Genomic DNA, 11572 nt, shown 5'->3' on the forward strand with positions numbered 1-11572 from the left:
AACATCAAACTTTAGGGACCACTGCCCTAGGGCATCTGTCCTGGAGGGAGTCAGAAGGAAACTTGGAAGTCAATACCTCTTTAACAGCTTTCTCTAGCTGAAAGCTTGCTTTCCTAGACCGTTGTGTCTTTTCTCTGGAAAACAGAGTGGAGTCTTCACACCTGTGTTTCTGAAGTCAGTGAATTAGAAGGTTAAGATATGGGTTCAAGATGTTCCTCTTTGCTCTCAGAGAGGGGCATGGACTATGAGGGTGCACTGGATATACTAGAGGTGAGCTTAGAAGTTCCTGAGAGCTGGGTAATCTGAGCATGAAATTCAGAGCAGGGATGTACCTGGTGTGTGTGTGTGTGTGTGTGTGTGTGTGTGTGTGTGTGTGTGTGTATCCAGGTGCTCAGCAATTCACCGCACTCTTAATGAAGTTATTTCTTACTTATAGTTTCTAGACACAGGAATGTAGCAATCATCACTGGACAATAAGTCCATTATATTTCACTTCAAAGGCTTAGGAACTGAAGAAGAAAGACTGAGATAGTTGACTAAATAGACTATCTGTAAGCCTGATACCATTGTTTATGTTTTTAGATATCATAACATGTGTTTATTTAGAGTAGGAAGTGACTGACCAGTCTAGTATAATCTTTCTCTTCAACATCTTCATTTTAGATGGCACTGAAATTGTATTTGGAGAATATATCTAGTTAGAAAGCTCAACTTACTAAATATAGTCCTCATTTCCCAGTTTCTTGATAGAATCTGTTGATTTCTTGCCTCCATTCCCTAGCACAGTCTGATATTTATTGATCCATAACCGTGCTCTAGAATTTTGTTTTAGAATGGAGAAATTGTTTTTAGGTAATAAAAATGAAAAATCATTTACAGAGAAAATGGGAAAATGCTTTTTTGGTATTTATTTATTATTGGAGTATTCCATACAATATATTTTAATTATATTCTGGAAAATGATATTTTTAAGGATAGAAGAATATAGTAACTGTATGCAATCAACTACTAAGATAGCATTAACATCAACACCTTGGTATATTTCATATCAAACATTCTTTTAACTGATGTTTTAATTTCATGTTATGTTTAGCTTCTAGGTTATAAGCCAGCTATTATATGTTCACCAAAACATATTATTTTCTTTTTAAAATATTTAATGAAATATTTATTAATTTTTAAACATGAAAAACAATACTGGAAATAGAGGGTCTAGTCAGGGATGAGGAGCAAGAGCTGGAATGTGTGTGAGAGAAGCTAATCAAAATGGAGTATGCATGAAAATGTCATAAGGGAATATGCTTTTATAAGTGAATTTTTAAAAATAATAACAATTTTAAAAATGACTCCTCCACAAATTTAACAGTTACCTAAAGGTCATGCTGTAATGATAAACTATAGCCAAGCCTAGTACACATTCTTCTTTTTTTTTCTTTTCCCTTATGCAATGCTGGTCTGAGTGCACCATGCTACACTCAGCCATATTGCTTCATCTTTCAGACCAAGCAGCCTCAAAATACTAGAAAGCAGTGAGAACCTGAGAATCAGGCCAGGCATGCTTACCTTCTTGACCACTTATGAGCCTCATTACTATTACTTGGCTACTCTTTGGTAAGGGCCAAAGGGACATGGCACACTGATGTGAAATCAGAGGATGATCAAACTAGAAAGAAGTGTAAAAGAAAACAAACTTTTGACACTTAATTCAGGTCTTCTAGCATTTGTTGTGCTTGAGACCTACAAAGAGACCCTGATGCCTTACCTCATTCTCCTTTTCCCAGTATGTAGCAGGCATTGGGCATTGATTTGGTCTTAAAGTGAGCTTCCTTCCCTTCTTCCTTCCTTCCTTCCTTCCTTCCTTCCTTCCTTCCTTCCTTCCTTCCTTCCTTCCTTCCTTCCCTCCCTCCCTCCCTCCCTCCCTGACTCCCTCTTTCTTTCTTTCTTTCTTTCTTTCTTTCTTTCTTTCTTTCTTTCTTTCTTTCTTTCCTTCTGTCTGTCTGCCTGTCTTCCTTCCTTCCTTCCTTTGTTCTTTTCTTTCTTTTCCCTTCCTTCCTTCTTCCTTCCTTTCTTTTTTCCTTCCTTTCTTCCTTCAATCCTCCTTTCTTTCTTTCCATTTCAAATGCTGCCACCTCCTGTATCTTTTCCATGAAGAAATCCTCTCATATCCCACATCCCCTTCTCTGAGAGGGTGCCCTCCCTAGGTATACCCCCACCCTGGCACATCAAGTCTCTGCAGTATTAGGTGCATCTCTCACACTGAGGCAAGACAAAGCAGCCCTGTTGGGAATGGATACCACAGTCAGGCTACAGCTGTAGGGAGAGCCTCTTCTCCAGTTATTGAGGGTATGTGCCAGGGTCCACATTCTAGCACATATGTGTTATTTGGTTGGTATCTCAGTTTCTGAGAGCTCCCAGAAGTCCAGGTTAGTTGACTCTGTTGGTCCTCCTATGGGGTTCCCAAGCCCTTCACAACCTTCAATCATTGCCCAACTCTTCAATAAGAGTCTCCAACCTCTGTCTAATGTTTGGCTGTGAGTATCTGTATCTGTTTCAGTCAGCTGCTGTTAGAACCTCTCAGAGGACAGTTATGCTAGGCTCCTGTTTGTAAGTATAGCAGAATATCATAATCAATGTCGGGGATTAGTTCATGTCCATGGAATGGGTTTCAAGTTGGGCCAGTTATTAGTTGGCCATTCCTTCAGCCTCTGCTCTGTTTTTGTCCTACATTTTTTTAGACAGGATGCATTTTGCATCAAAAGTTTTGTGGGTGAGTTGGTGTCTTTATCCCTCCACTGGGGTTCCTGCCTGGCTATAGGAGGTAGCCTCTTCAGGTTCCATGTCCCCACGTTTAGGCATCCTGGCTAAGGACAACACAATGACTCCTTGGAGGCTCCCTGGAAGAGGGGAGTGGAAGGCGAATGTGGGGACAGAATCACGTATGGGGCGAGACAGGAGAGAAGGCCAGTAGAATGAGTGGAAATTTGCAATTGTGGGGTGTTTGGAGGGATCTTTAAAAGGAGCTTAAATAAAAACAGGACATAGGTCATCAACTCTATTTCCTATATCCCTACAGCCTTTGTAAATCATGCTTTAGAGCATTTCCAAGGGAAGACAACAGCCTTAGGATAAGGACACACACACACACACACACACACACTCCTGATGAGAAGGTTTATCAGTAAATGGATATGCCCAAGTCCAGATCAGATGCTGGAGCCCAGAGAACAAAGGGGAACAGCAGTGGTTCTTGGTTTTTTGTTTGTTTGTTTGTTTGGTTGGTTGGTTGGTTGGTTTTTGAATCTCATCATTAGATACAAAACAAACAAAAACAGTTTTTCTATATTGAATTATATACTTTCCTAGGGTCAAGAGAGGTCATTGAATCAGGAGAAGGTTAAAAAAAATTATCTAAAAAAAATACCAGTAAGTATAATATTTACACTGGATATCATTGAATATATGATGGTTGGCATTGAACTCAGGGCCTCAGGCATGCAGAATGAGTGATCTACTAGTGTACATCCACAGAAGTTTATTTTTGAGCCAGTTTTATTGAAGTCTTTGTTATTGAACACTTTGAAATATCCATCTTAGACTTTAACTATTAATGCAAATTAGGTCACATTTCAAAGTTCATACTACATTTTGAAGGTTCAAAGCCCTCTCTTAAAACAATGTAGGTACTACCTGATCATGCAGCTGGAAGTTATCATGTGGTCCCATTTGCCTTGTCCCCAGATGCTGTTGAATGTTAATGATACTACTTACTAAAACTGTCTTTTTTGGCAAATTCTCTCATTTCAGGTGCAACCCATTTTAAATGGCTGAATAATACCAGCATATAATATACATAAACATATGAATGATACACTTATTCCCCTACTGCAAATCAATATCTGTTTCCACATTCTTTGATATCCTCTGTTGACAGCAAAGAGAAGAATAACATGAAAAGGAATAACCAGAGTGTGGTGTCTGAGTTCATCCTCCTGGGGCTCCCCATCCGGCCAGAGGAGCAAGGCATGTACTATGCCCTGTTTCTGACCATGTATCTGACAACTGTGTTGGGGAACCTGCTCATCATCCTGCTCATCAGGCTGGACTCTCACCTCCACACCCCCATGTACTTCTTCCTCAGCCACTTGGCCTTCACAGACATCTCTTTCTCATCTGTCACTGTACCTAAGATGCTAAGGAATATGTATATTCATGATCCATCCATTCCTTATGCAGAGTGTATAGCACAGATGTATTTTTTCATATTATTCACTGATCTGGACAACTTTCTCCTCACTTCAATGGCATATGATCGGTATGTGGCCATCTGTCATCCCCTGCACTATACGACCATCATGAGAGAGGAGCTCTGTATCTTACTGGTAGCTATATCCTGGATCCTATCCTGTGTCAGTGCCCTGTCACACACCCTCCTGTTGGCCTGGCTATCCTTCTGTGCTGACAACACCATTCCTCATTTCTTCTGTGACCTCGCTGCCTTACTGAAGCTCTCATGCTCAGACATCTCCCTCAATGAACTGGTCATTTTTACAGTAGGCACAACAGTCATTACTCTGCCATTAATATGTATATTGATCTCTTATGGTCGCATTGTGGCCACCATTCTGAAGGTTTCATCTAACAAAGGGATCTGCAAAGCATTGTCCACATGTGGTTCCCACCTCTCTGTGGTGTCTCTGTATTATGGTACAATTATTGGACTTTATTTTATACCTTCATCCAGTACTTCTAGTGACAAGGGCATAGTTGCTTCTGTTATGTACACGGTTGTCACTCCATTGCTGAACCCCTTCATTTATAGTATAAGGAACAGAGACATGAAGGAGGCTTTGAAGAAGCTCTTCAACAGAGCATCAATCTCAATTTAATGACATATTTTTACCCTTACAATTAACCTATGTATTCATGTATCTCCAAATATTACAATTCCATTTGTGGTCTCATTATGGAGCATGTACTCAGTAAATATTTCACTTCTTAAACTGCATTCTGCCACACTTATTTTCTGTTTTCCTTGCATCCTACTAATATAAAAAGTGAACTCTGTGTTAATATTCTCAGTTCATTTTGCCTCTAGATTTGGAAAATTCAGTGTTGGAGTTTTGAAGGGTAGGCACGATTGATACCCAACAAGACAAATGACAGTCTACACATGCAGATAGAACAAACCAGGAATATTACAATAGCATGCTAAGATCAAAGAAATGCAAAAGGTTTTGTGTTGCTAAAGCACAAACATGTAAGAGTCAAGAGGGTATCATATTTGAATCTTGGTAGGTAAATAAATGTTAGAGTAATGTAAATCACTCCTCTTAATTCCTTGAAGTGTATTTGTCCATAAGAATTGTTAAAAGATCCCAAAATTGGTGTAGAAAGTTCACAGAACTGGGAATTTAAAATAAGTATCATATCTTTCCTTTAACTCCAATTCAATACTTTTCACATTTACAAAACTAGCTATAATAAAGGTGAACTGGGAGAAGAAAATATTTTGTACCTTCTCTAACAACTTATTGTCATGAGTTCAGCTGTTCCACTTCAGCACTCAAGGCTTCTTGATTTGAGAAAAGTGACAGAGAAAACCTCTACATAATTTTCCTGATTAAGCTACAGGCATGATGTTTCTAGCAAACTCAGTTCCAGCCAGTTCTCATATATATATATATATATATATATATATATATATATANANANAGAGAGAGAGAGAGAGAGAGAGAGAGAGAGAAGCTGTAAATGAAATGATATTAAGACATATACATTAGTGTATCTATTATTAAGTCTAAAGAGTTAGGGTGTGACTTCACTCATCTTGTAGATAGCAGCCATTTAGCACATTACCTATTTTATACCAGGCAGTGTGTCTGTGTCTACCCACATAGAACAAGGAAAAGACAAACCTCTGACAGAGTACATAAAACACCTTACTATTAAAATAAAATTATCATACATTTTTGCATGTTGATATGTTAACTATGTGTTAACAGATTCTCAAAGCTGTGCATAACAACTCTATGAAAAACAGACCATTACATGTATTTTGTAGTTAAGGTTTCATTCAATGGTATAATTACAAGAATTATCAAAAGAGAAGACTTAGAAAATGCTGCTTAGATTATGGAAACATATAATGATGAAGGAAGTTTTCAACTGTTTTGAAGGGTGTGCAGGATTGATATGTATGGAACAAATGTCAGTCTAATCACAGTGATAGAATAAACATGATAAGTTCAAGGAAATTAAAAAGGCTTTGTGTGGCTAAAGCACACATGTATAAAAGTCAAAAGGACATCACATATTAATATTACCTATAATATTAATATTAATAGGTAATATTAATATTAATAGGTAGGTAGATGAGTGTTTTATGATACAGGAGGCAGTTTGTCATATTAAGGAATTTAGGTACTTGGCTAATCAACATATATATTTGGCAATTGACCAAATTGGTCATTGTACATTAGGTAACAGATAATAAGTATCTGGGTGAATGTCATGACATGAGGATGGAAAGAACAAAATTTGGAGCTATACCACACAGGTCATAATAATGAAGGGAAACAGTGATAGAACATCTGAGAATGTTCTTGATTTTTGTCTTTGTCAACAGATATTTAAGAATGGAAACCTAGGTGGCTGAGCTAATTTTGATTATGTTGAATAATATTAAGGAATTTGGGGATTAACTTGAAGACTGCCTGCTTTTACATTATGGGTTCTAGGAAAATAAAAGGTAGATACCTTAAATAGGAAAGATGCACAAGCAAGCTGCTCATCACTCACATTTGGTTCCAGAGAAAATATCTTTGTACAATCAATGTGCAAAGACTTAGCAGTAATCTGTACTGTTATATAAATCATTGAATTGCCTAAAACAAACACATTAAGAATGGGTGACATTAAGGAGGTAGAAGTTTGAACTTTGGGACCAGGAATAAATTTTATGTATTAAGAAAGGAATACATTTAGAATTTTTAATACAGTTGTAGCTAGCTGGGCCTGGGTGGAATCTAAGACTGCTAGACAGTTGACCATGGAGAAACAGTCATTGCCATTGGTGGTCCTCTATATGCTGAACTGACCTAAATCCTTACTGCTGCAGAAACATTGGTAAAACCAAACACACTCTGATCCCCTAATTGGTTTGGTTATTTAAGTAGATAATAGACAATAGGCAAGGCAAATGTAAGAATCAAATTCCATGGTCCATATTTTAAAGTTTTAACACTTAGGTCTTTTTTGAAGGACAGAAAACCCAGTGTAGATCTGAAGACACATTTACAATTGAATAAGAAAAAAGGTTTCAATATTCTCATTTGGTGGTCTCTAGAAGCCTCCTGGGGTTGAACATTTTTTACTTGTTTTAGAAGTATTTTTCTTTTGCTGTTTTAAAATATCTTATATTTATATTTATTTTTACTTATATGCATATGTACCTATATATGAACATGCACATGTGCATGTACATGGCCATGGAGGCCATAAGAGGGTGCTGTATCTCCTGGAACTAGTGTTATAGGAAGTTATGAGCTGCCTGGTCTGGGTGCTGAGAATTGAACCTGGGTCCAATGAAAGAAGAACAAGTAGTCTTATCTACTGAGCCTTCTCTCCAGCCTCAGCATTGAATATATATGAACAGCAATGGGCAGAAGCAGTGTGAAGAAATCTAACAGCGTTCCTGGGAAACTGCAGAAAGTCAACACAGAAATATAAATGTTGAATTAAGTGAAGGGAAACTATTTACTTATTTTGGATTTCTTGGAATGTAACATCTACCCTTTATTTTCTCTTAACTGCCACTTATTCTTATGTACAAGACAAATATGTCCAGTAATGAACTGATAATCTAGATTGAAATGTCATGAAAGTATAGACTTTTACTTAGCTATAGGCACATTGTAAATATTCTGTGATACTTGTTGAACAAATGGATTTTAGAAAACATTTTGTTATTTCTGGGTTGTTGTACATATGAAAAATTACATTTATTGCAACAATAGCTATCATTTTAGGCATCTACTAGATTGGTTATTACATATGATGCATTTTCCAGCTTACAATATTCAATCTTCCAACTCATCTTATTAAAAAGAAACTACTGAACTGAGTTTTGATGTTCAGTCTGTGAATCTAATGCTCAAAAGTTTGAGACAGAGAATTGTGAGTTAAAGGCCAACTCAAGCTACACTGAGTATAAAGTTAAACTTTGTTGTACATCAAGGGCCTATCTTAAATAAAAAAGACAGAATAGAGAAAAGAATAAATAAACAAACAAGACAATAAATTAATATTATTTTCTATAATCTTTATGCAAGAGAAGACTATAGTTCAGTAAGTGTAAGTAACTCGACGTCAATCTTGTACCTAATATGTATGCAACCTGAAATGAGAAGAAATTTGTTTGACATAGACTGTGTTTCTTCATTGAACATTACTATTGTATTTAAGTAGATGAAAATTTCCTTTGACAGAGAAGCCTCTTTAGGGCCCCTTTCATATCCTTGTTTCTAAGGCTATAGATGAAGGGGTTCAACATAGGAGTCACCACTGTATACATCGCAGCAGCTGCAATATCCTTTTCTGTAGAGACTACAGAGGGAGGGCACAAGTAGGCACTGAAGAGTGTTCCATAGAAAACACAGACCACACAGAGGTGGGAACTACAAGTAGAAAAAGCCTTTGTACCTCCACCAGGGGTTCGAACCTTCAGGATGGCAAAAACAATGTGGATGTATGAGATAACAATGCATACAAAAGGGACCATGAGTACTGTACCTCCTAAGGCAAAAACCATAAGTTCATTGACATGAGTGTCAGAGCATGAGAGCTTCAGGACAGGAGTAATGTCACAGAAAAAGTGAGCTATTTCCCCAACAACACAGAAGGACAGTCGAGCCATGAGGAGAGTGTGAGTCAGGGCAACTATGTTGGTGAGAACCCAGCACAGGGCAAGCATCAGGGCACAGACTCGAGCACTCATGATTGTGGAATAGTGGAGAGGGTGACAGATGGCCACATAGCGGTCATAGGCCATCACAGCCAGGAGGAAGCTGTCCAGATCACCAAACATCAGAAAGAAATACATCTGTGTGAGACAACCAGTATAGGAAATGGTATGGCACTGAGTCTGAACATTAAACAACATCTTGGTCACTGTAGATGATATTAAACCCATGTCAGCAAAGGACAAGTTGGCCAAGAAGAAGTACATAGGAGTGTGAAGGTGTGGATCAGATCCAATGGCCAAGATAATGAGCACATTCCCAGTCAAGGTGACAAGATACATACATAGAAAAAGTCCATAGAGTAGCTGTTGTTGCTCTGGAAACCCTGATATTCCTTGTAGAAAAAATTCAGAGACACTGGACTGGTTTTCCATGCGTCTAGAGCATCTGTAGGTCAGAAAAGATAGTCGGAATGTAGGGATGAGTCTCAAGATGCAGGAACTGGCCTCTAAGCCTTCAATATCCACATTTGTATTTAAATTCACTACTCCTAGTCCTAATGTTTCCTGCCATTGGGTTTCAATGTCTTCCATTCATTCCTGAAGTAGTCCCTACTTTCTATTGTCCCTCTCTCTTCCCCAGTGGTCTGTGAAACAAGGAGCATTCTTCCAGTGAGGGTCATCTTACAGAGGTATGGTCATCTCTGGCACTACCCAGCCTTAGTCTAGCTTTATCAGGTCCCATCAGTTCCTCTATCACACTAGGATATCCTTATGGATATGCTAAAGTGAGCCGAATTATGTATTCTTTCTAGTGATCATCTGAAAACACATAAAAAGTCACCTTTAATAAACCTACTTTAAAATAAATGGCAGTTGAATGATTCATCCTCTCAATCTTTGATCACTTCTTCAGATCACAGATACCAAGGCCTTAGAGCTTTTCTTCAACAACATCACCATCTTCCTTAAATGTTTTGATTAATCAGAGTTCAAATCTAAAGACAAATCTATCTGCAAACCAAAGGATTCCCTGAAGTAGTGTTTAGATTTCTAAGTCAAAATTTCTAACTTTTTAAAGAGGAGAATCTGAGAATGATTACAGGTCTGTGAACCTCTGAAACTTACACAAAGTAAATTGACTAATACATCTCAAAATTTCACAACATTCATCAGAAATAAGAATGATTTACCACCAATTTTGTTTCTAGCTTAATTAATCAATCATAATTAATCATGACAGAAATGTTACACCTCACAAAGATTAGACTCCTGTGACTGAGCACATTCAAATAACCAAATTCTCAGAGGAAAAGACTCTCCTAAGATCCAATGCATCTTGAATTTCTTTAAGACAAAGAAGGATGCAGGTTGTCTGATAATTCCATGAATCCTTGACTTCCAGATCCTCTCTTTATTTCCATAGAGTATTTTCCCTCTCTTTATTTCAAAGGGCTTTCCTGTTACTTTTAGAGAACATAAAATGCATCCAACATTTTATCACTATATAAAAGAGTGTGAGACTCTGGGAAGGGGGTGGAACAGCATTTGAAATGTAAATAGATAAAATAATCTATTTTAAAAGGGACATTTAAAATATTTATTTATTTAAGAGAGATTTGTGTGTGTGTGTGTGTGTGTGTGTGTGTGTGTGTGTGTATGAATGTGCATATGTGCACATGCACACATGCCTACTTCTGCCTGTACCTGTGCATAGATCAGAGGACAACTTACAGCATTCTGGTCTTTCCTTCCACCATGTGAATTCTAAGGATCCAACTCAGATGAACAAGTTTGGCAGCAGGTATCCTTACCCACAAGCCATCTATACCACTATAAGGTCATGTTTTTTACATTCTGTCTTTTTGTTATTCTGATCAATACTTTGGATTAGCAACTCTTGCTCTATTTCCTGGTTTAACTTTTCCTTGAAAAGCTTTGTCATACTTTTTGGAATCTTCATCTCAGAAATTTCAGCATGTCTTTGAGACATCAGTGTGGTGTTTCCATGAATTGGTTTAATTCCTGTCTTCCAAGATAAGCAGTCCCTTTACTTACCACCACTGCCTCTTAACCTACTGTGACAGTCAACAGGTGACTGTTATGGTAAGAGTACTCCAGGACATGGACCTGGTGTGCTTTAACAGTGAAAGTCAAGTTTCCATGCTCACTGAGAAGAAAGTCACACAAAAGTATTTTTAGAGGAAGAAAGACTCATAATCTTCCTGACAAGAATTTTAATAGGATTGCCTGGAAGCAGGGTTCTGAAGAAAGAATATTAATACAAACAGCAAATAGACAGAGACCAAAGTCAAATCATTCAATGGAGATGAAATACTCTGTAGAAGGGTTAGAAGCTTGAAGAAAATAATGTCAACATTCTAGATGAAGAGGGATCCACAAAGTGAGGAAAGGATCACAAAGACAAGTTAAGGTCATAGCTGAATGTGAAGCTGCAACAGGCATAGTTTCATTCATCTGCTTGATGAAGAAAATCCCAAAAATGAGTTTCTTTGCTGAAATCTCTTAATGATCTGAGACGGGGACTTCTGAGCCCACTTGGACAAGGTTTTGAGAAATTTTGAATTATTTTATGTTTTCAGTTTGAAGACT

General features: G+C 37.6%; 2 protein-coding genes across 2 annotated transcripts; one reads left to right on the forward strand and one right to left on the reverse strand.

The window, feature by feature from the left end:
* The first annotated feature begins 3947 nt into the window (after positions 1 to 3947).
* Positions 3948 to 4886, forward strand: LOC110318645 (olfactory receptor 1J4-like). The gene has a single exon (XM_021193830.1). The coding sequence runs from the start codon at positions 3948 to 3950 to the stop codon at positions 4884 to 4886; it is 939 nt and encodes a 312-aa protein (XP_021049489.1).
* A 3572-nt stretch (positions 4887 to 8458) lies between these two features.
* On the reverse strand, positions 8459 to 9394 carry LOC110318977 (olfactory receptor 1N1). Its single transcript, XM_021194348.1, has one exon. It carries the CDS (start codon positions 9392 to 9394, stop codon positions 8459 to 8461), a length of 936 nt encoding a protein of 311 aa, XP_021050007.1.
* Between the last annotated feature and the right edge of the window lie 2178 nt (positions 9395 to 11572).

The sequence above is a fragment of the Mus pahari genome, chromosome 3, assembly GCF_900095145.1.
Source record: "Mus pahari chromosome 3, PAHARI_EIJ_v1.1, whole genome shotgun sequence".
Taxonomy (NCBI): domain Eukaryota; kingdom Metazoa; phylum Chordata; class Mammalia; order Rodentia; family Muridae; genus Mus; species Mus pahari.